The 23,850-nt window shown below is 48.8% G+C and overlaps 1 protein-coding gene across 13 annotated transcripts in view; it reads left to right on the top strand.

Annotated features, from left to right (window-relative positions):
- The window catches only part of LOC143209402 (uncharacterized protein CG43867), a 143,658-nt gene that overhangs the window by 2,830 nt on the left and 116,978 nt on the right, over positions 1-23,850 (top strand). For 9 of the 13 annotated variants that reach the window (XM_076424990.1, XM_076424988.1, XM_076424986.1 and 6 more), the window contains exons 1-2: positions 36-13,653; positions 13,948-15,267. In XM_076424990.1, coding sequence (XP_076281105.1) covers positions 13,600-13,653; positions 13,948-15,267 — 1,374 coding nt within the window. In that variant the 5' untranslated portion in view covers positions 36-13,599. Of the gene's footprint in view, positions 1-35; positions 13,654-13,947; positions 15,268-23,850 lie in introns of those variants that run through there. The other 4 variants (XM_076424989.1, XM_076424985.1, XM_076424992.1 and 1 more) reach the window with 2 other exon arrangements.

Genomic DNA, 23,850 nt, shown 5'->3' with positions numbered 1-23,850 from the left:
GTTTAAAGCTTGTTTTACGCGGCGGCTGCTGAACTAGACTAGCTAAAACTTTAATTTCTCCAACGCCAACGTCAGCGCAGATTGCCCCGTAGGGCATTACTCCGCCCCGTTAAAACCTGGAGCACACAAGTCACGCCTACTCGAGTCGGGACGACAAAATAGATAGTCTCCTGTAACTAGTTTCTTCGTCCTTAAATGTAGGAAACCCTCAGATACTTTAAGATTGGTTTAGATATACATAGATTGTCCTTTTGAGCAGTGGTCTGGCTCCGTTGTAGTCGGGGGCCACGAGGCCACGCCTTCTCAAGGCGCTATATATCTCTCTAATCACTGCTTTTTCCGTTTATTATTAACTATACAAACGTAGAAGATTGTGGGGTGATTTAAGGCGTATTGAGGCATAGATTGGAGACGGAAGAAACGAGGCCACGCCTTCTAAAGGAACTCTGTACGCAGGGCGATACCACGCCCACTCGGGGTGTTTCTGTAAAAATGCACCCCAAACAAAATACCGACCACCACATACGTAAAGCGCAATATGAAAAGGGATGACCTAGTATATTTTCGCTTACTTATCGCGACGCTCGTTAAGATCGCGCGAACCGGGCCGGTTTCGCTTCAGTGGCACTCCGGGCGTACATTCTCCCGCTTTGCTGCCTTTCTTTTCAGCTTAATTCCGCGGTCGGTGGAAACAATTGGGCAGCCCCGGTAGAATGTCGAAATATACAACTCACGTGTGCCGGGTCTATTTGTTTTATCAAGCCTGCAGCAGCAACCTGCTCCCGCATTATTTTGACAATAACGCCGCGCGGCCACGCGAGGCCAGACACAACTATACGCGTAATTTATGCAAAACGCAGCGGCGTGTAGTATAGTCGCCCACGGGCGTGCTCCGTGAGCGGCGACCATTACGTTATAACGAAACAATGTTCAACGACTGTAATTGACCGTAAACGCGGCCCCGAATCCTACGAAAGCCGACGCGATGCGAAACGGTCACGCGGGGGGAGAAAAAAGGAAATTCGAATCACGTGGGCCGGGGCTCTCCGGTCGATTTGCATAAATCACGGCCGCGTTTGAATTGTCGCGCGTTGCGACACGCGCGGTTTGTTCAACTAAATAATTAGCCGCGTCCCGCGAACGCCACGCCGATCGCACCGAAACAAGCTGCTCCTAACTAGATTGCGTCCTGTCCGCCGTTTCGCGCCATAAATCGCCGCTCCAACTAGAGATGATGCCATCGATAACGAATATCAACGCAAAATGGCCAGTCTCTTTTACTTACGTTTTCCTGTTCATCATTGACCCTCCAAAATGTATACAGTTTTCAAAAATAAATATATGTATGTAGTAGTTTTAAATGTCTTAATCTACTGAAATTATATTAAAGGATGAAAAAATTCCTAAGTAGCTTCTGCTCCGTGCAATCGATGCAGAAAATATTTATTTTGCATAAAATCCGCTGGCCAGTTAGAAGAGTGAATAGTTCCAAATGATGAAGCTATAACACATTCTACGTGCACCTGTATCGCACTCTGAGGTATTTGTGAATAAAAAAAAAACAATACTGAAGCCTTACTCTTCGAACCTTTAATTACGTCGGGTACTAACAATTGTACGACTTACGGAAAATTTTGAAATCGACTTTTTCCGAGTTTTCGGGTGAAATACCCCACTGTACATCGCTTCGTTTGGCAAGTAATTACCGATATAAGCGAGTTACGGGTGATCGATCGATTCCTCTCTGCTAGTTTAAACGCAACAATTTGCGGAGACGGGATAATCAGCGTTTCCATGGTGTTTTTTACGAGCACGGCGGACTTGATCGTTCGTGAAACTCGATTTCGGCTCGGTTCGGCATCGAAAACTCGTTGTTTCGATCCGATCCGACGCGACTCGGCGTCGGGAGAGAGAATCGAACGCGTTAATTTCCCGTGGCCCGACAGAGCCGTTCAGAATCCGGGGGCGGCTAGCATGTCGCTCCTCTCGAACCTCCGTGTCCGCTTTCCGTCTTCCGGTCCGCTCTCGAACCGCTCTCGAACCCGCGCGCCGGCCTCTGGTTCCACGATTTTACGACGGCACGCCACCGCGCGTTTTATCTCTGGTCATTGAACCTTCTCTACGCCAGAGAACACGAGCAGCTGCCTGTCTATGCGAGAGGGGCTCTCTCGTTTTCTCCTCTTTTTTATTCACGCGACCGTGCACCGGATTCGATGCGTCGTTCCCGCTTTATGGGAAATCTGTAGCCCCTCCACCACCAGCCATCTAATCTCTGTGAGAACCGGGGCTGTGTTATCTTTTTTGGCACTCGATGCCACCGGGCTGCCAAAACCTGTATCGCATGCGCGCACGGTTCTTTCAGAATATATCAATTTATCAATTTTATGTATTTGCGATCAATAGACTGCGGATCTTTAGGCAAAGTACATATTTCCTTCGTCACTGTCCGGAACTTGTGGAAGTTTATAAAGACATTAGAAGAATTTCAGAATGTTACGACGTTGTTAGAGTTGTGAAACGAAAAAATACAATTTTCATTTTACACGAAGATCGACAGTGTAGCCATCAAAGTGGGTAAAACTTGGAACAGTAGAAAGAATTTAAGAATGGCGATACACCATTTCCATCTTGTTGAAGATATCAAAGAGAGAAAGCAATTTGTATTAAAGATTCGCAGTCTAGTCGTTCGGTGTTATCGGACTCGAGAGATTTAGGAGGAGGTAACCGTATTAAATTGTGAGACGATTCGAAAGCAAGTTCGAGAAGGAAAACGGTCGATCGCGAAGAACGGGCGCGTTGATTATGCCGTGCTCGTCTAGACGGCTAGCGAATCGAACGTCTGCTTGCTACACGGCTAGCCATATACGTGACAGATATCTTGGGAGACGTGTTCAAATTCCAGCGGATGATTCACGACGTGAATATAAGAAAACCTTAGTCGGGATTTTTGTCTCGGACCCGGGTTAGCCTGTGCGCGCGTTGAAATTCGATCCTGTCGAGACAAGGCTGGTGAACAGGGGGTGAGGGGAGAGGACGTGTGGTAGAGAAAGAGAGAGATTTTCGGTTGACAAAGACCCAGATCGGCAGAAATTCTTCCGATATATCCAACATCTCGACTCTCGGTTGCGCAACGTTGAATTAATTTTCGATCCTGCTTCTCTCTCTCTCTCTCTCTCTCTCTCTCTCTCTCACGTCGCTGTTATACATTGTTCAGCTTCATTGTCTAATCGACTTGCGTAGTCTAATGGTTTCGAGTTATTACCATCCTTCTTTACCTGGGTCGGAAATGCTCGAGTGCACTCGTAATGGTTATTAATGACCCTTAATGGCGGCTACGCGGGTTCGGCGCAGAGATTACGCTGTTCCATTCTGTAATTGTTCGTATTATTTAACCGAGGACCGATCTCGTTCGCAGGTAATCGTTTGTAACCCCGGGAACCTGTCATTTGAACCCATTAGCTGGCTATTATTTACTCTTTTCGAACTTCGAAGATCGCTGGATTCCGCTAGCCTTCGTCACGTGCCTGTATAACCATAATAATCGTCGGACAGTGGAGTATTTGCCCCGAAAAGTTGACCAAGACTATTTTAGAAATTTCTTTCTTGAAAATTCTACTGTTTAGAACAGTACGCAACATTTGAAAATTCGTGCTTTGGCCAACTTTTCGAGGCAAATATTCCACTGTGCATCGGACAAAGAAGTTTGGGAACGTACTCTAGAATTTGATTTACAATATCTTTGAGGACAATTAAAAGCATACACGTATGTATTGAGCAGATGTTGCTAAATCTTTATTACAGGCCGAGGCGAGAGGTAATGTTCCCTGCGTTTCTCGAGATGATCAATTTTCGTGTTTCACGCCCCTGTGTCGATCCATCGACCAATTACGATAATGGAACTGTGTCGAGGAGGGGGAATTACGCGAAAAGATGAGACATCGGGTGCCATGGCACCGTCAAAGCCGTCTTTCGGCCGGCTAAGACGGAGAAAGGGGTGGCGAGGCTTTTTCTGGACACCAGGGAGACCGGAGGAGAGATGCTTTCAAAGAAAACAGTAATTATACAAATTGGTGCCGCGACCGGAAACCGAATCTTCGTCTAGAAATAACAGCGGGCTCTTTGCTCGTCCTCTCTTCTCTCCCTCGTTCGTCCGCGATTCTCCCCTGTTCTTTCTTCTTTCATCTACTCCTTTATTTTCCTCTCGATGAGAGCGCTAAATCTCGTGCTACCTGTGGCGTCGACGCGATTCCTGGAGAATTGCAACTCGTTTAAGAATTTCGCGAACAGTGTGCTGAGAATAATGTGTCCTCCGGTTCGAAACTCGAGTGTTTGCTCTAATTTCTATGTTCTTCTATGTTCTATTAGTTGTTTCAACGCTGGTGTTCAGGTAGTTGTTTTAACACTGATGTTCAAGCTCTTGCAGCAATGTTTTGTGTGCCAAAATGGTGCAACGATGAAATGTACTAAAGGAAAATTTTCGTAATAAACTGATAGTGTGGTAAAAAATGAAGATTAAATTTTCAGTTGAATTGGCTTAAACACTGCACTGCTACATCGCTCGTCGAAAATTTTTCGTGCGACAACAATGTTCAAGTAAAAGTTGGGTGTCAAAGAGGGTTGCATAAAATAAAATACTCTCTTGTTATTTTTATCCGTTGCCCTTTTTATCTCTTGTTATTCCTATATTTTTGCCTTCGTCAAAGTACAAGGACCACTTTGCGGTTTTTTCAACGCAGTGCGTGTCATTTGACAACATTTCAAGCGTTGCGTCGTTTACATTAAACGTGTTTGTGTACTCTACAACGTCATGGAACATTAAACTCAAGCATGCAATATTTGCATTTTCCAAGTCTTGCTTCATGTTCCCCTAACACAGTCCAGCATAAAATTCTTATTAATCGTTTAATTAGATTCACTAGACTCTTGAGGATTTCGAACAAAATCTGCTAAATATGAATGATATTTCTTTCTAACAGGTAAGAATAGAAATGTTCTCTTCTCCTCTGTGCTTTCGTATATTTCGTACTCGAATTTCATTATTCTGCAATGTTGTCAACTGAAATTGCATTACAGATTTTTACGAGCAAACATTGAAATCTCATTGAGCAGCGATCAAGCAGAGAAAATTAGTGTTTCTCTGCAGTTTGTCTTCTCCCCATCTGCGAATAGGCATCGTGGCCACGTGCTCTGAAAGCCTCGCGATTAGGGTAGTCGGTGATACAAACATTCCACCGGTCGGTTTCAGCTGGGGGAACAAGATCAGTCGCCTAATTCCCGACCTACCTCGAGTCCTGGCCGCGATATGTGTTTGTTATCTCAGATCGGAGGCTCCGCGTACCCCATCGAGCTCGAAGATTTAAGACTGTGGAAGTCGCGGTGCGGCGCGGCGGCTAAAGCAAACTGCAACTCGAGCAGCGCGCGGAGCTATTATATTCGACGGGAATCGCAATCTATCCGGAGCGTTCCGTTCGAACGAAAACGGAAAAAATCGCTTTCGAGTTGGGTACGCGAACGGTACACAGGAGGCCCGGCGAGAGTGCTTGGTTACGCAACGAGCGCCGTAATCGATAACGATCCTCGCGATGCCGGGGCTCGCTCGTGTTACGTCGTTACGTCAGTGTAACGCGTATTTTTATCCTCCACGATTGACCAGCCGGCTGCGAACGAACGCGCACGGTTTCGTTTCCTTCTTCGAACGAAGAAACGAGACTCCAATCGATCCTGCAGCTTCTCCTAGCATGGACGATTTAACCCTTCTGTCGATTTCCAAACATTTCCACGACGACATAGGGTAAATTCAAACACAGAATTAGAAAAAAATCAAGTATAACTTTCGTAGAAAACACATCGAAAAAGTTGGTTTTCATTTTCCTTAACTATGACGCATCCTGGCCAAAAATATGAAACACTGGAGATGATGATTGTTCTTATTCCTTGGATTTTATTATTACTACGCTTTAAATCTATCGACTTACGGGAGTATCGACGCGGTTTGATTTTACGCGAACTCGGTCGTTCTGTTTCCGCTTCTGGTGTTCGGGGTGGGTGCAGTGTGTGCTCTCTCGACGAGGAGAACGCGTCCTCGAGCATCGAACGGTCGAATTTTCTCTCCTTCTTTGGTCCCCGTAATATCGCCGGTTTTACGAGCAGGCGATATCTTTTTCCGCGCGATATCGTGTACTTTTCGGATTGTCGTTCCCATGAAAAGAAACGTTCCTCTCGGCGTTCTTCTCGGACTCCACCGGCTCGGCGGCGTCCAGGGGCCTTCTGGATACACAGGACAGGATATACGGCCGCAATAACGCCGAGTTCCGCCGTATAAATCTGAATACCTACTCGAAACACGTAAATCAGCCCGATAAAATCCGGCCCGCGACCGCGTTTCCTCCGTGTTCAACGCCGACCGGGAACATTAACTCCGACCACCGGCAACTTTACGAATCTGGGCTACTCGGGGACAAGGGATCTAGGTCCTCGCGAGCTTTCGATCTTCATACCACCACCGAACCATCCATCGTTAACTACTGTTTGCCTGAAGTCGTCCCGAATGGATATGCCATAGCTGTATTTCAACGATGCCTCATGTTCTGACACTTTGTTGGCCGGAAAGAGGACACCCGCCTGGCCAACGTTTGCCGAAGATATCGGATCGTGATTTAGGGTACGATGACGTGTACGCTCTGCGGATAGGTTTGGAAAGTGTTTGATTTCCATTAGATGGATCGGATTTGCGAAAGGTTCGAGACAAGTGACGTCGGAGGAAGAAATGGAGGGGTTAAATCAGCGCCAAATTCTCCCTTAAAAATTTAGCTCTGGAAACTTCAATCTGTCACCGTTCTAAATTTTTCTTCGAGTTCTTGCTCGCGGGCACTTCGGGTCTCTCGAATCGATGTGTGGTCCCCTTGTGCGGTTAACTCTCGCTCTCTATCTCTCCTTCTCTCAATCGCCGATACACGTAACAGTAATTGCACGTGCAGCCTTGCAGTCCCTCTTACCAAGCGGCGTTGCACTTTGTTGCGAAGAACACAGCACTGTTCTCCGTTATCCGCCGATAACATCTTCTTCTCGTGGTGCCCCGGTTCCCGGAGAGTCCTCGGAACACGTGGTTGAATCGTCGAAGAAAGGGCCCGGCTCTCTTTTCGAGCACGAGAAGAATTTGGGGCTTGTTAGAGAGGTGGACGGAGTTTGAATGCCCGTGATTTATGGCCGCGCGGTTGCGGGGACGCTCGGCTCATTCCGAGACCGGGAGTTATTGATGATTCCATCCGTGAATTGCCTTCGATTAATTCGGAGGCGGACCGTGGCCCGTTCGCCGACAATGGGCCGCAGCGAAAACACTCCGACTCGAAATTTTCGTTTGTCCTCCTTTCGAACTCTGCTCTTGGAATCATTTATGTCGTTGCACAGTATTTTAGTTATGAAGTCGCAGCCCCGAAAACCTGGCATAAATTACACTGAATTCTTATTATTATTTGAAAATAGAATTCAAGAATATCCCCACCAACTGAATAAATACGTACTTGGTTTCTGCGTCCTGCAACTGATGCAAACAATTTTTATTTTCTGCCAAGTCCCGCAGTCCACTTATTATTCTTCCACAGAATAGGGATGCTTGTGAACAGCGAATGTTGCCGGAGTGTTTCCCTCGCTTCAGGTTTCTTTTACCAGTTGAAATTTTGGTCTGTCCTGGTTTCGAACGGTGTCCTCTTTCTCCAGCTTCGCTGCGCCGGAAAAGGGTATGGGACCCTCTGCATTATAACGGCAGCCTCTCCAAGGAGAGCCGGCCGGATTGAAGAGGGCTTCCGTCGCGCCTCGTATAACGCGAAAACCGTTCGAAAGTTAATTCGAAATTTATTCATGGACTCTGCGGGACCACTAGCTGCCGCCTCCTCTATATACGCTCGGGCATTATGAAGGTACACGTGGTCGGAACGCGAAGCTAGGCCTACCAGCGCAACGCTGTGTGTCGAACACGAGGGTGAGAAGCCGAGCTTAAAAAGAACACACCGACCTTCTATGAATACGTAATTTTATTACGATTAAGAATTAAGTGTCGCCGATCGGTTGCCCGTTCCTATGCGGTCGCCGTGAAATTCGTCCGGCCAAATTCGACTCATCTGCTCGCGAAATTTCCAAGTTCTACATCATGATCGTCTTCCTCGACTCGGTTGTGGGATGCACAAAATTTCCACATTTTGCATAAAGATCGGCAATCTAATTATAATACATTTTTAGTGGTGTCTCAGAGGAGACAATCGAGGGCGAAGAGTTTCGAATTTTTATTAATAAATGGAACAACAATCTTCATGGTTCTAACATTCTATGGACTGCGACTTTCGTAAAAGATCGAAGATGATACCGTCAGAGAACAAATTCTCTTCTAAAAATATTTTCTTTACGTAGAACGTTACGTTTGGATCGCAACAAATTGAATAAAAAATAGTGAACCGATCTGGAAGAATGACTTGCGCGGACGAATATGAATGGCACGCGGTAAGATTGTCTGAACGTCTGTTAAAAATCGTTCGATACCTCCGAATTTGCCCTCGCCAGGACTTCTCTCGGAAAATCACGGTGTCTCGAATCGTCGCGGTTTTCACGGTGGATTCGTATCGACTTGTCTGAGGTCTCGCATTTTCCCCGACGTTTCTCCCCTTTTTTTCCGCGAGCCGACGTCGCCGTATCTCCTGTTATGTATTATTTATGCCCGGATAGATCCCCGGCAGAATGAATCCGATTCTTTCCGCGGCGCGAGGCAGACGGACGCACGGTTCGCCGAGGAAATTTATTCGACACCCTGTATGCAAACGCGACCTCCTCCTCCTCCTGTTCCTCCTCCTCCGCCTCCTCGTTCTCCAGCCGCTTCTTCGAATTCTACAAGAGGCGAGGCTGCCACGATCTAGCAGCCTTCGACGCCTGAAAAGAGCTCCACTTGTCCGATTACGTGACACCGACGCGTTCCACGTCCTTCTCCCCATGTAATAAGTCTTTCCTGTAGATTCTATTCGTCGCCTGGTCCACCACTGTCAGTCAAAGCCTCTAGCAACTTCTGGGGGACCGAGGAATCATCGAATTCGACGACTCCGGGCTCCGGAATATTTATTCGTTCTCATTAATGCTTTAAACATTCGACTTTCAATATGTATTCCAACATTTTTTTAGAAACATCGCGGTGACTCCGAAGTGCTGTTGAAGATCAATTTTCATTCATTCTTTCTAAATTCCAATTTTTTGTTGGGTTGATATACATTAATTTTCATACGAAACACTCTTTTTGTCAGATCGGAAACGGCTGAAAAATCGTCGGGACTTATTTGTGACGCACCCTGCATATCGATAACAAACTCGATAGAATTTTAATTCTGTTTGAAGGAAATTAATATTTAGTATGTTCTGTTCGTAGTCCTGTTTTCACTGTCGAGTGGACAAACGATTGTTGACTGATTACCACGCGATAAAATATTCGTCTCGGACTCCGAGTTTAATCTTTTTGTAACAAAATTTGCATGCTACTGGATTCTCCACATATTTAAAACAGCCAGGTAGAAAACAGGCGTTGCGCCGCTCGTTAATCGGCCAACATTCATTTGTCACTGCGATGAAATATATCGCCTGGTCGATAAAAATATCTGAGGAACGTAAATTCCAGCATAGATTCCATTCTCCTCGGTCTGGATCGTAGATCACCGGTATACGCGATCGTTATCAAGCACCCCGTAGATAAGTGTTAGCAAGTTTGATCGGGTACCGGGGATGGGGAACGCAAAGAGACGAATTTCCAGTACAAAGTTGGCGTTGCGAGTCGCCTGGCATTCCTCGGCCGTCAAAGATGTTTCTATTTCTCATTCTATCCGTCCCTTCGTGTTGCTTCCCGTGCAATTTCACCGGCCATTCGCACACACACACGCGCGCGCGCGCGCACGCACCAAAGAAAAGAATAGAACGTGTTCGGTTGGAGTCGCGTGCGAAGAAACTATCCCGCGGATACGTGGCGCGAATACATCGGGGATGCTAATTGCGGGTAGAAAGGGCGTGCACGAAGAAACCTAACCCAGACCATGACCGGTAAAATACGGGCTGGAGACCACGGGGACTGAATTTTCATACGGGACTATTATCCGACGTGGAAAATTGAAGGAGCAGTTTCTCTCTCTCTCTCTCTCTCTCTCTCTCACTCTGATATTTAAACTATTATAACTTCTTCACGAAGAATCGCGCAGCGATGATTCTGACCTGATTTTAAAGCATAAAGAGGATGACGTAAAACGAAGATGTTGAAGTTAAAAATGCTTCGAGTGCGAAGGGTCAAATTTCGTAGACGAACAATTAGTGTGCCCCTTTAATTTCGCACGCTAGCAGTATTTTCCGAAACACGAACGCAAGTGAAATTTTCGCGGAGGTGGGTTCGTTTGAGGGAGCAGTGTAATTACGAGTCTCCCCGTCTCGTTTCGGGTAGCGAGCACGGTTTGTTTCCGCGAGCGGAACGCAGGGCCGCCGGCAGCGTTTCACGGAATCAAAGAGATACTTGTTCGGTGGAAGTTGGCCGGGCCGGAGGGAAGTTTCAATTGTCCTGCGAAGCAGCGGAATATAAATCGCGCGCGGAATCGTTCGACGTGAGCGGCCAGGAAATTCCTGGCCCCGGGAAAAGTTGGTCGATCGGCCAATGGTCCCGATCCTGCTGGACTTTGCGAAACTTTTCGCGACCCGTTTTCCCGCTGGTGGGAAACTTTCGGTTTGGGAAGCTCGGTTTTACGACGCCGTGACCCGGGCTTCGAACGAGCCCCTAACCGGTCGAGTGTCTTCTAATAATCGCGCCGATATTGTACGTCGACGTCGACATCGTGCGAGAAAATCGTTCCGGATATGTGTATTCGAAAAATCCCCGAGCGGGTTTTACGAGCGATCGAGACACGGGGCTCTCCCATGGAAATCGTGTAAAGACTGCTCTGTAATAAAAGTGCGAGCGAGCGAGCACCCGGCTGCGGCCGTTGCGCTGGAACGGCTGTAAACGCGATCGCACGGAGAGGGAAAGAGAAAGGAAGTATGATTGAATGATCGAGCGAGCGAAGGTGAGTGAAAGCGAGAGCAAGAATGAATGAGCGCGCCGCAATGAATCGGGATCGAAACCTGCCGCAAGGATTAACCCTTTCTGACCCTGCGTCGCAAGCCGGACCAACTCATACTTATTCTACTGATTCGCGTTGCGTTCACCGATTATTCGTAATCCATCAGTAATACACAATTGAATGGGGACTCGAAAATTCGCGACGACCTGCCGCATTGTCCTTGGCATGCATGAAACTCGAACATGATGCGCAAGGATACGCGTAATGTTTACTTCCGAGCTGTCCCATATCTAATGGCGCCTGCACGACCGAATCCTTGACGAGATTTCACCGGCTGTGACGAAATTGTGCTGCACGGACGAACTGAATCCTTTTGCACCGTTCAGGCCAATTTGTGAAGCGAACCTTCTGATTATATTTCTTCTCATGGAGACGTGACAATTTTCAGAATAATTTTATCGTCGGACGCTGCTCAGAAGTGGTCGCATAAAGGATTCTAAGATCATCGTAACACTTTTCTACATTCGGTATGGTAACGAAAATCTAGTTATAGAATATCTCGTCGGCGATCTAGTATCGCTGGCAGCAATAATCTAGCAGGACTTTTGGACGTTAAACGGGTTAAGACTTCATTTCTAAAATATTGGGGCGTCTGGAGCAGCCAGAGCTTGATTCGGCGTATTCACCGGGAGCCGGTACTCGCTTACGTATGTTGGTTACGTGGCTCCGCGGTATCGGGTTCGTGAATCGACTGGCTATCTTAAGTGAATAGACGGTGATTACGAGTTCTCACGCATCCCCGAACACCAGAAGCCCCTCGTTATTTGTTATTTGACTCGCGAGCCGACCGATCCTATCGCTCGACTGCCGTCTGCATGGTTATTCCGTCGAACCGTTCGGAATTCGCTTCACAGTCGGCCGCCAAGCTGTGTTCGCTTATTTATTTTCGCTGTTCAGTCGATAATTGATCTTGTTGCGCTTCACTCTTTCTCTCCGTCGAGAATAGACTTGCTCACTTAGCTGAATCAATGGTGCCAAGTGCATTTAATTTATCATGCAGCCCTTCGATGAATTATCATTTGCGTTTAAATAGAATCGTTCGGTGTCACTTAAATAATCCATACACGTTGTAAGTGATCAAATGAAAGGCTAGAAAGAATTATCTTGTCGTGACTTGACTATAGTTGAGAAACGAGTGACGGATCGAAGATGGTCCTGTCTATCTACACAGCGTGCGAAAACAATGGCGCTCACCGAGGTCGAACGTCTCGAACGAAAAAACCTCGGTTAGTCTCGCGAGAGCGAACTTCGCGAATAAACACTCTCTCCGGTCATCAGCGATCATCTTCCAGATCAAGACACACAGAAGTCAGAAGTCCGTCCTGCAGGGGCGTGTGTCGCAATCCTTTTACAGCGTCGGAAAACTAGAAACTGTCGGAACTACTGTTCCGTCCCTGGACGTCGTCGTTGAGCGTCACTCAAACAAATTGCTCGTCAAAGGGACGAACGGAGAGTAGAAGCCAGCTCAATTTCATAGCTTGCAGTGTGCGCGATCGTGGTCCGTTCTCTTTCGGTGGCCTGGGCTGGACTGTTTGCGAGAGAAGACGGCAAACGTTTCGCTCGCGGTAATTGCAGAACGGGAGGTTGCGCGGCGGCGGCCCACCCCTCCATCCGGTTTTTCATTTGGCCCCTTTTAGTGTCGACCTTAAAATAAACTTTGTAGCCCTGCGTCGACCGTCGACGTCGACGTCGGCCGGCGTCTTCGTCCTCCTTCGCCGCGGGTCTCTGTGCTTTCGAACCTCCCTTCTCCGTGTACCTCTCTTTTTCTCTATGTCTCTCACTCTCTCTGCCTTCTTCCATCTCTCTGCTCTCTTTACGCCTCGTCACGGCAAGTCGACCGAAGAAGTGCGACAAGGAAATGAAAGAGGGCTCGAGGCGGCAGAAGAGAGCGAAAGAGGGAGGAGTGGAGGCGCCGCTCGGAGAGACACCCCAAAGAGTTACAGCTTTCAATTTAGTAGTGCAAACACTCGCCGCGAGTTAATATCTGCCTTCTATTTCCTGCTCTAACCTCGTCAACTTGGCCCGCCAATGAGCCCGAGTGAAAGTCGCTACCCGCTGTCCGGGAAACGAGTCGCGAGAACCGTCTTCCCCAAGAACGATTAAATCGAGCCAACTGGACCGTGCTGCTAACCGAATCGCGTCACTCTCCAGCTACCAGCTACGTCGTTGTCGTCGTCGTTCTACAGGCTCGAGAGAAACGCGACGGCTCCTTGTCCGCCACAGCGACGATTACGTGTCCTGTTAATACGACGACGTAAATTGGATACCGGCTGATTCGAACTCGGACGGACGAGACACACAGACGATTACCCGCGAACAGAGACTAGACCCGTTAGCCTGTTTCCGAGTGCATCCGAGTTCCACGACTTCTTGCATTCGCGATACTGTAGAAGCAAGTGTGAGATTAGATTGTAAGAGAAGTTGGAAAGTTGATAAATTGGAATCTGTTAATCGCTGGACAGGTTGGCTGACGATGTACGCGGCCGACCCAGGATCCTTTGGACCCACTCTAATATACGTTTTAAAAGTTAGTTTCTCTATCGGAATTATTGTTGTACACAGTGAGTCCCCGATTATCTGAATTGAACAGAGAAACGTCACTCGCGGTTAATTTTTACAATAAATAGTGTTGTATGTCCTCGGATAATCGAGGTCTTACTGCATTTCTAAAGAGTGATTATACTGCAATAGCGATGGCAAATATGTGGACGAGTCCTTCTGTTGGACCTGTCGCGATTTGTAATGGGATGTGACGAATGGTGTCCCTTCGGTACGCGTGTAAAATTGTAGACTCTAATGGCAAGGTTTGCCGGTGTTTCAGGTCGCAGGTGAGCCGCGAGGATGTGATCGAGGATGCCCGCAGGACCGCATGAGATCGCAATCGCCCCGAGATGGCCGCGACGCCAGTTCCTTGTCGCGTTTCAACGTGATCCCTCGAGGCGGAGCCAAGGAAGAGGTGGAGGAGGTGGTGGAGGAGGTGGTGGAGGAGGCGGAGGACGAGGAAGAAGAGGAAGAAGAAGAGGAGGAGGTAGTAACACGAGGGACAGTGTACGGGGTCGTCGAGCGATGCACTGAGGGCTCGCCTCGGGCGGCTTCCACCACGGAGGAGGACAGACGCAGACAGCCCGCTCGCCGAGTCAGGATGGAGGAGGTCCGGGGCTCGCCGGCTCGGCGACTGTCGCAGATACTGGACCCGATCGCTCGGCTCGCGACGGATTTCGGCTCGAGTTCGGCGCCGTGCAGCCCCCGATTGGGGGTTCGTGGGCACGAGGCGTCGGGCACGATGGTGCAGGCGGGGCCAGCGTCCGATTCGGGAGGTCGCCGGCCGTCGGAGGCAGGGCGTGGGCTGCCCAGCGGAGCCGAGAGCCCTCGGCTGTGGCCACGGCAGTTCCGACAGGCCCCGGCGCCTCCGCCGAGGCCCAGACACGCGAACAACAGCAGCAGCACTGGCGCCGGTAGCCAGCACGGGCATCAGGCCCCTTCCGGGGGCCATCAGGTCGCCTCCAGCAGCAGCCTTCAGCTGCCGGTGCACACCAGGGACTCGCCGTACGTGAACGTGCCCAACCTGCTGTTCCAGAAGGAGAACAAGGCGTTCTCGGACGCGGCGAGGAGCGCCGGGTACGTCGAGCTCCGGGAAACCAAACCGCCGAAATGCAGCCCCTATGATTTCACTTCGGAGCCGTCGGGACACGTTGAGTACGCCGACAAGCGGACGTTCATCGCCCAGACTGATTTCGACGGCTCCTCCGTTGCTGGGTACGATAAGGAGCACGTCCTAGGACTGGCCAGGGCCAGGTCCAATTTCGACCCAGGACCCTCTGTCCAAAGAACAACACAGCAACACTACGATCGCGCGTACTCGTTCTCCGGCAGGCAACCCGAGTGTCCACCAAACCCGGCGAGAGTGTTCGCGGAGAACAGACTGTTCCTCGAGCAGCAGAGGAGTACCGCAGCCGCGAGCTCGGACGCCAAGAAGGAGAAGCTCGAGAGCAGACCCGCTTACGGATCGTCCAAGAGCTTCGATGGATACTCGACCGCTGTGGAGGATCTTAATTGGCAGGAGAGGTGCCTTGAGCTCCAACTCGAGCTACACAGAAGCAGAAGCCAAGCTAGCAGGGTGAGGGACATGCTTCGCGAGAAGGTGAGTTCTGTTTACCTTCTCGTGCTCTCCTTGTCTTTCCTTCGCAGGCGTTCGTCCAGCTTTCGGACGAATTCCAAAGTATCAGAGGTTCTCTTTCTCTTTCAATACTGCTCTAGACCTCGCCGATACCGATAGATTGGTGTGTAGATCAACGATAAATCGATATAATAGCGAATAAAGACGTTCAGACTAGTTTTGTGATATTTTCAGAGGAACATTACAAAAATTAGGGGTTAAATATATTTTATTATCCGTGTATACAAAAGATCTAGTTCTCCAAGCGAAGTATCTGCAGTATTCGAAAAAATCCTCGTCCGCAAGGGATCGAAACTACCCGATATCAATTGGTTACTGCTTCGGAGAGTTTCAACTACAAAATCAGCTTGGACTTTTGCTCCCGCCGAAATCGCTCCGGATTCGGTGCGTGTCCGGAAAATTGCGTTACCGTTGCGTCGGCATCGGTCTGTGAAAAAAGGCAGCAGCAGCAGCAGCGGGGACACGAGATGGCTCGTCTCTCCGGTCTGTCTCGACCCATATTTTCCGGCGAGTCCGCGGGGACCAATCGCGTCAAACGATCCGTGACTAAACCAATAAGCGATCCCGTTCCGTGCCGCCGGCGAAACGGCCGCGCCGCCGCTGCCCGATAACCATTCTGTTTTCCGCGTTAGCTCGTGTTCGACGATCGAGCGGAGGGCTTCCGTGAAACGAGCCGGGTCGCCCGGAATCGCTGCCCCTTCCTGCGGAAAATTCATCCGGAGCCGGAGCGCGACCGATTTCCGGATTTCCAACTCTGCTGCTACTGCTACTGCTGCTCGGATTCTGTGCGTCAGCGGCTTCGTTGGGAAACGCTATATCGGATCCCTTTCCCAGTTCTCGATTGCGATTCCGCTCCGCAGGAAATTTCTGTTTATCAACGATACGATCTCGCCCGACAATCCTGCAGTCTACAAATTCCAGGACAAAGCCCTGCCCGCGTCAGCAGGCTTTTTCCTTCGTCGACCTGTTCAAACGAACAGCGGCTCTATTATTTTCTCGCGAAAATATGATGGGACCAGTCTGGATCGGTATACCTCTGGCAAAAATTCACGGTTCAAAGTCGTTGTACTGTTGTGATCCATTTGAATCGCTCTTGTGTGGCTGATTGACCAACACGAAACGAAGCTCACTCTGTCGCGAAACAGGAAGAACATTCGAAAGAGTAAAAAGTATTTTCGTATCACATTTTCAGCTGACTAAAGTTCCTCAAAAATCAAACGAACGTCTATGTGGCTTCTGCATCTTGCAATCGACGCAGACAATTTTCATTTTGCATAAAGATTCGCCGTCTATGAATACATTACGTATCGTGTATCGTAGCGGTTTTCTGCTATCGCTGCACGACTTGATTAGCGCGTATAAAGTAGTCGAAGGATGAAGCCTCGGGCTCGTTCGCACATTGTGCTATCCAGAATGGAGAGGAAGAGGAGATCGTAGTTGATGAAGTAGGAATTTGGCCGGGATATAGGAAGCAGGACGACGAGAGAGTAGGAGTCGGAATCAATATCAAGATCCTATGAAAAGAGTGGAAGAAGAAGCTCGGGGGAAAAAAGGAGGATCTCGACGAATCACGGTATCGATCGCGAATAAAATTGAATATGGCGAGTGAAATAGTTGAAAGAGCCGCCATTCGCGATACGAGGCGGAATATACGGCATCGTGGAGCAGGCTTTAGCCCATTCCCCGTTCTCCTTGGCGATCGCAAACGCGCGCGCGCGCGCGCGTGCTCGTGCTATTCGGATCGAAAGCGATGTTGGAACCGGTCCTCGTTACGATGCAAGAACGATTTATATCGTTCGCGGGCGGTTTTATTCGACGCTCGACATACGTCAAATGAATTGCAGAAGGGTCAACCGTGTCGGGGAACGAGGAGGCATACAGAGAGAAGGGTGAGAGGAGGGGAATCAGCGGCGCTTAGGTACATACGTCTTTAGTATGCACAGTCACGCGTCACGATTTAACGCGGCTACCCCAGATAAGGCACATAGCCGACGGTGTATGGGGTGCGGGGGAATGGTCTCTTTGGTTCTTCAAAACCCCCTCGTGCCTCTTAAACGGAATTGAATCACTTACCAGACAAGGAGTCTCCGCCAGGTATCGTTTATGCCCCGTTGTTTTACTCCGTGAGCCTCTTCCCGTCGTTATGGCGTGAACCTGCTCTCGAACGACGGACGTTTCGCCAGGTTCTGTTCATCCGAACCTATGCTTATCAATTTTTCCGCAGATTCGCCGAGACCCGAAGAGCTCACTCTTTACGCCTCTATAAGTTCATCCGAATCTCTGCGAGAATAGAAGATTCTTTTTTCCCGCAATGATCTTAATAAACTGCAGATAATTCTTTTAATTTCTTTACGATAATAACAATTATTATTTAACCATGCTCATTCTGCTAGAACCTTTGCCCTCTGCAGATCGCAGGAGGTTTCCGAGTGCTCCGCAACGCTTAGGTAGCGAGGATTCTAGGATTTATAGAGTGAAACGGTACTCCGTGCCTGGAAGAATGGAATTCCGTGGCGAAGAGAGAGAGAGCCGAAGAGCCAACGTAGGGTTACAGGTCACCGAGTCGCGCTCGATGGCGATTCCGTGGCTGGTCTCTCTCGTTCCTCGAACCATCGGGAACTCTATCCGCGGTCGTTCTCCGGCTCGTTACACGGTTTCTGCTCTAACAAGACCCGTTGCCGCCTCGCTCGCCTCGCAGTTGTAAAATCAGCTGACGCGAGCGCGGTGAGAGGCGGTCTCGAGGCTTCTTATCGGCGTCGTATCGTGGCTCCGCTCCGAGCCGAACCCCGTTACGCGTTCGCTTGCATCACTCTCGGATCGTTGTCCTGATTGACGTAACGTTTGTTTACAACGCTCGCTCGAGGCCGGATTCGTTCGCTGCGATTACGAGCACAGTCTCTTCAGATGAACCTGAAACTTCCACTTCGATTACAGCAGTGTTCTATACAGCTTCAACCCCGATTGCCAATGCACTCTCTTCAGCTTTGGCTTCGGCTTTAACTGCCATTACCAGTTTTCAACTGCGATTATCAGAGCAGTCTTTTCAGCTTCAACTTCGATTTCAGTGTGGGCTGTGGTCTCCGGCATTAGTTTCGGATTCGCGAAGAAAGAGAACGCGCGGCTCCGTACGAGCGATTCTAATTACCAAGTTCCCGCGTAATGTTTAATAACAACGCTTCCGATGGGAAACTTCCACGGTACTGCTTCGTTCGTTAGTCAACCGCTCGAACTTCTTTGTTCGCGCGCTTGTTACCAACGCGCCGCGTTGCGCGGAACCGAGCCGAGCCGTCCGACCCGACTAAATATGAACGAATGGAGATTGGATTATCTTGTACACGGGATCGTTGCCTGTGGGAAACCACGTTGCACACTTTTTTCAGATTTATACCTGCGAGGGATGTGCTGAATCCGCTCCCCGAAAAATCACTACGCTGCTTTTGTTCGCTACGGGATTCCGGTGTAAGTCCGGAAAAGAATTTCATATCCCAATTAGCCTCATCGAGTTCGATGCGATGGCACTCGTGCCGGATTTTAAGAGATATTCTTTTATATTGGACGTTGTGTGTTTTAACCATCGACAGTTATTCGATAATACTTTGGAAATCAATGGCAAATAGGAGAGAGTAGTCGTATTCGGTTCACAATGTCCATGTCGGACAATAAATCCAATTAATAATCCTACTTACTTTATTCCTGCTTACTTTTCTTGATTAATGATCAAGTTCACAATGAACGAATAGTATCAATGATACTACAAGCATTTTTCGTTCTCAAGATACGCGGCGATAGAGCATAAATTGCGGATTTCTCAATGAATTATTCAATAGCAACAGCAATCCGATCTATAAACCAACGAGTCACCTTGTGTAATATGACCCACTAACTCCCTCCGAGATTACTACTTAAAATGAGATTATTAAGCTGCTTTCAGATCCAGCGCAGTCATTAAGGATCCTATTAAGAGGATCACGGTAACGAAAGTGTTAATGGATTACATTGCAGTAACCGAATAAAATGAATGTAAAAAAGATTACAGTTACTGGTGCAGAAGATGCACACACGGGATCCTAATAAACAATTTTTTGGTGATATGTGGGAGACTGTGGTAATATGAAGTTACAATTAACTGGTACAGTTGATACTCGGCAATCTTCGGCGGCGGAAGGCAGCATGAGCAATATCTGCTAGCTGCGATCGCAGCGATTCTCGCTGATTCTCGCTGAAGGTCGACGGCATATCCCTCATTTCCTGGTCTCGGCGGAGCGCACACAATTACGGTCGATCGTCGGGAAACCGGAGGTCGGGTGTCCGGGGCTCGCGAATTCGCTTATTCGCGAGCGTTCGCTCGGTGTCCGATCGATGCTCGTGGCCGAGGGCTCCCCTGGAAATTGCCCACGTGCTCCGAGAGTTGACCTTTCGTCGCGTGACAAGGGCCTACATTCCTTGTTCACGGTCGCGCCACGGAAATAGTTGAACTCCGACGCTGTTGCGAGAGGCGTGGAGAGGAGCGCGGCTTGGCGGGGCCGTTTCTGGAGATAGCGAAAAGGGTTCCAGGGAGAACCGCGGCTCGACTATCCGCCGTATCGCGAGCTCTTTAATGCCTCTTCAAAGGGCATTAACGAGTAACAGCCTCGTAAAAAAATTAACAGCACTCGCGGCATTTCCGGCGCGATACGATTTCCCGGAAGGTTCAACCCCGGCCCTGTCCGTGCACGCCACTCCGCTCGTTTTATGAAAATAACTGAGAAAAAATGGGAGAACGCGAGATATATGATTTATGAGATGGACAGCCAAAGGGGCCCGGGAAATTGAAGTGAAAATGAAACGTAATCGGAACGCTGACATTTCTTTGTGGGTTATAAGAACAGAAAGGAATCGGCCTTTCTGATAGACACAGGTTTACGCGCACAGCTTAATTCCACAATGTCGTGCTATGTAACAATAATTTTAGTACTCCTCGGCTGTTCTAGATAGGCTGGAAAATCTACATATGGGAACAAAGTTGAGTAATACATACAATGTTTGAGCAATTCTGAAAAAAAGATGTTCGCGCACAGCTCCTATTTCCTGCAATCATTAATGATCCGCAGTCAACTGATTACTGGGACCAAGATGTCGGAACCGCATGGTCGCTAACAAGCGCGAAACCCTCTCGCGGAAAATTCCTCTCCGCGAGATTTTCCTATTCCTTCGCGTTTTCCACGGTCGAGGCTTGTCGCACGTTAATGCAGACAAACAGGGGCAAAAGGGTGAGAAGGGTGAGAACGGAAAGGCTGGCGCACACGTGTGCACAGAGGGTGGCGAGCCGGCGAATGAAACGTTGCAACGCGTTGACGAGAATTCGGCGAGCCGCGCTCGCTCGGAAATTATACGGCCGCCTCCACAGTGCCCGCCTCCATATTTCGACGTTTTTGTCTGGCCTCCCTTCACCTCACCTCACCACTCTCTCTCTCCACCTTTCACGGTTTTATTCCCAACCCCCGAAAACATCCAGTTAAACGGGGAATCGGTAAATACAGCGGATCGGACGCGCGCGCCCCGATCAACGTGTTTCGTCGCCTCCTCGCTTTCCTGCTCGTTCCGATTGTTTTCTCCCTTTGATCGCAACCAAAGCGGCGCGATTAATGTCGATCCGTGGAGACGCGCCAACCGGAAATAACTGTATGAATTCTATTGTCCAATAACGCTCGCGGCTTTGAATAAACTTTGCCATCGCGCGGAAAATCGAAAATCGAAGCGTTCCCTAAACGACATTGTTACTCGCGTTCGAACACGGATCAGCCGTTGTCGGAAAATTGAGGTTGTTGAACACTGTTAAGAGCTTTTAGCATCCCACTGAAAAAAGGGGATGTTCTCCTTCTTTATTTTATCCCGATCTTCTATTTTACCCTGGGGATGATCTTTCATATACTTTTACTTCCTTGTCTCAATTGCAGTGTTCTTCCTCAATTGCAATTTTCATAAAGAGGCTGACAAGACATTATAACGCCAAAATAGTTCTTCCGAAACGGTGACAATAGCTCCGACATCCAAGCGAGAATAATACACACAAGAATCCGCGGAACGGTAGCAAAAGGGTCGTACCGTTTCCGAGGAATACATATATTACAAGGGCCGGAGGTCCGCGCGGTATTAAAGCCAAGAAGCATTACGCTATCCGTCGAAAATGCCGTCCCGTCGAAGTGCTGCGAAGAAGTTGATGCAATCTTCAGCCACCGCCACGCCGTGAGGGGAGAGAGAGAGGGGGAACATTTCGCAGAGTCGGCCATTTGGTCCCTTATGCCCGCGTATCTTTCCTCTGGCCGTTTTGCATAGATCCGGAGCTAGGCTTTCTCCAGGCCGAGTAATGCCGCGAGGCTGGACGAGAGAGCCTCGTCTTAATCTTCCTTAGAATTTCTAATTTACTGTCGGCCCTAACTTGGCCCGGCGTTCCTGCATATTTCGTATCAACTTCATAATCCTCCGAAGGAACGGCCTCCGGCCCCCCAGACGATCTCGACGTGCATATTCCGCGAGCCTGCGAGTCGATATTGTTCAATAATTATGATCTATATCCTCTTCCTTCCGCCGAGCACTTTACATACGGAGTAAGTTCATTCTTATTTCATTTCATTCTTATGCATGATCTTCCTGTTAGTTTAAAATGTGCATTCAAAACGGTGTTTTTGTCTTTGACCCTTCGCTAAGCATTGCTCCGCTCGTCAGTTTAAAATGCGCATTCGGAACACTTCTATGTAACACAGGACCTACCGTCGCTGGTCGAATCGCCGGCTTCATATTTTGTCATTTACAATTACTATAATTACAAATATGCATCCACGAGAAATGATTTTCTAAATTTCTTTATTCAAGCGGATATTGACCGGAGGACTTTTGCGTAGTACCGACTCTGACGAGTGCTTAAAGGTTCCTTACGTACACACCAAGTTCTTATCGATTGATAATACATTAGCCTTCACCCGTAACATGAAAGTTGAGCAAAAACAGCTCGGTAGAAGTTAATAAATCAATGATTAGAGTAAAGTGCAAGTATCACCTACGCACATTATGTATCAAGCTAGACAACTTACCTGATGATATATCGATGGGATGGTTCATTGAATCGCGTGTTTTCGGCTCGGGAAATGTTCCAAGATCCCGTTGGACCCGCGAGCAGTGAACAAGATACAGGCGAGATCTTGGCGGCGTTAGGCGTTCCGATGACTGACTCGGTATAATGCGGTCGACTATCCATCCGTGACACCCAGCACGGGCTTAAATTGCGGAGCAACGACGGATCGCCTGGAAATTACGAACAATCGCGTGGCGGTGCGGACGCGACACCTCGTTATCTGTGAGGATGACAGCGTGCTCGGGCCTGGGCGGGCCGGTGCGGGCCGGGCTCGCAAACACCGGCGCACGTATACGCGCGTGTACACAGGTACCGGGTAGGGATATTGTTCGGGCCGTCCTATTAATATTGCATTCCATCTGAACGGTGTGTACGGCGTCGCGTCCCACATATAAAGTCCGTATCAATATTGATTCGCTGCCGACGGCGCGGCGCGGCGGCGTGAATGGAGGGCCTCCGAGCAAACAGACGGGCCTTCCGCTGCGCGGATTTCAAAAGCCTGCTTCTCTCGCTCTCCTTTCCCCGGTTCTCCTCTTCTGGCTACAAGCGCGAGACCACCTCCGATCCAGGGGGAAACTCCTTTCCAACGTTTTCAGACCTATTTACGGATGAAACGGATGTTAACTTCGCCTCGCTTCCATCACCTCCGCTCTTCTTTCTCCTCTTTTCTCCTCTTTCTACCCCTCCCAAACCTCCGCGGGAGCGGAAAGGATATTGAGGACTTCAACGCCGAGCCTTCTGATTGAGCATTCGCGACGCCCTTTCACGCACTTTCAACGAATATTGGAAATTGAAGGCTCCTCCGCGGGTATTTTCGTCGCTCCGACGATCGCGCTTTTTCTCTACTATTCCTTATCCTCCGCCACGTCTCTGTTTCACTGACACAGCACTGCGATCCATAGACGCACCCCCAGCGCGACAGGAATTCCTTGTTCGTTCGAAGTTCCAGAAGTGCGTCGCCGATCAAAGTTCGCGCACCATTGTTGGAATCCCGGCCAGAACGCTTGTAGCTTCAAAGCGTATGTACACTTTGTTCGCCGATGTTCGGAAAACTCATAACTTTATGAAGATTCCCCGGTACAGAATTCGTCAAATTTGCTTGTTCTAGTTGATTTACAACTTGAATTCTTATATAGAGAATATAGGAATAATTTTGATTTGAATTTTAGCGGAAATTTCATACCGATATCTCTTCTGGTTATACAGTTATAAATACAAATAAAAAGTTTTTTCCTGTTCCTCCGCACAATTCCATGCTCGGGGTTCGCGTCGCCGCGTTTGTAAAACACGCTGCGAAATTTCGGTAATTCTGGAACAAACGTAACGAGGCGTTTTGTGTGGCGCCAACACCTTCGGCTTTCGCGTTCCGCGACCCTATTGTATTTGTCGCGCGACGCGAATAAAATTCGACTGTCGGGAATCGGGGCCAGTGCTCG

Source organism: Lasioglossum baleicum, chromosome 6 (assembly GCF_051020765.1).
Source record: "Lasioglossum baleicum chromosome 6, iyLasBale1, whole genome shotgun sequence".
Taxonomy (NCBI): Eukaryota; Metazoa; Arthropoda; class Insecta; order Hymenoptera; family Halictidae; genus Lasioglossum; species Lasioglossum baleicum.
Note: the sequence above shows the minus strand (reverse complement) of the source record. Positions and strands in the feature narration are given on the sequence as shown.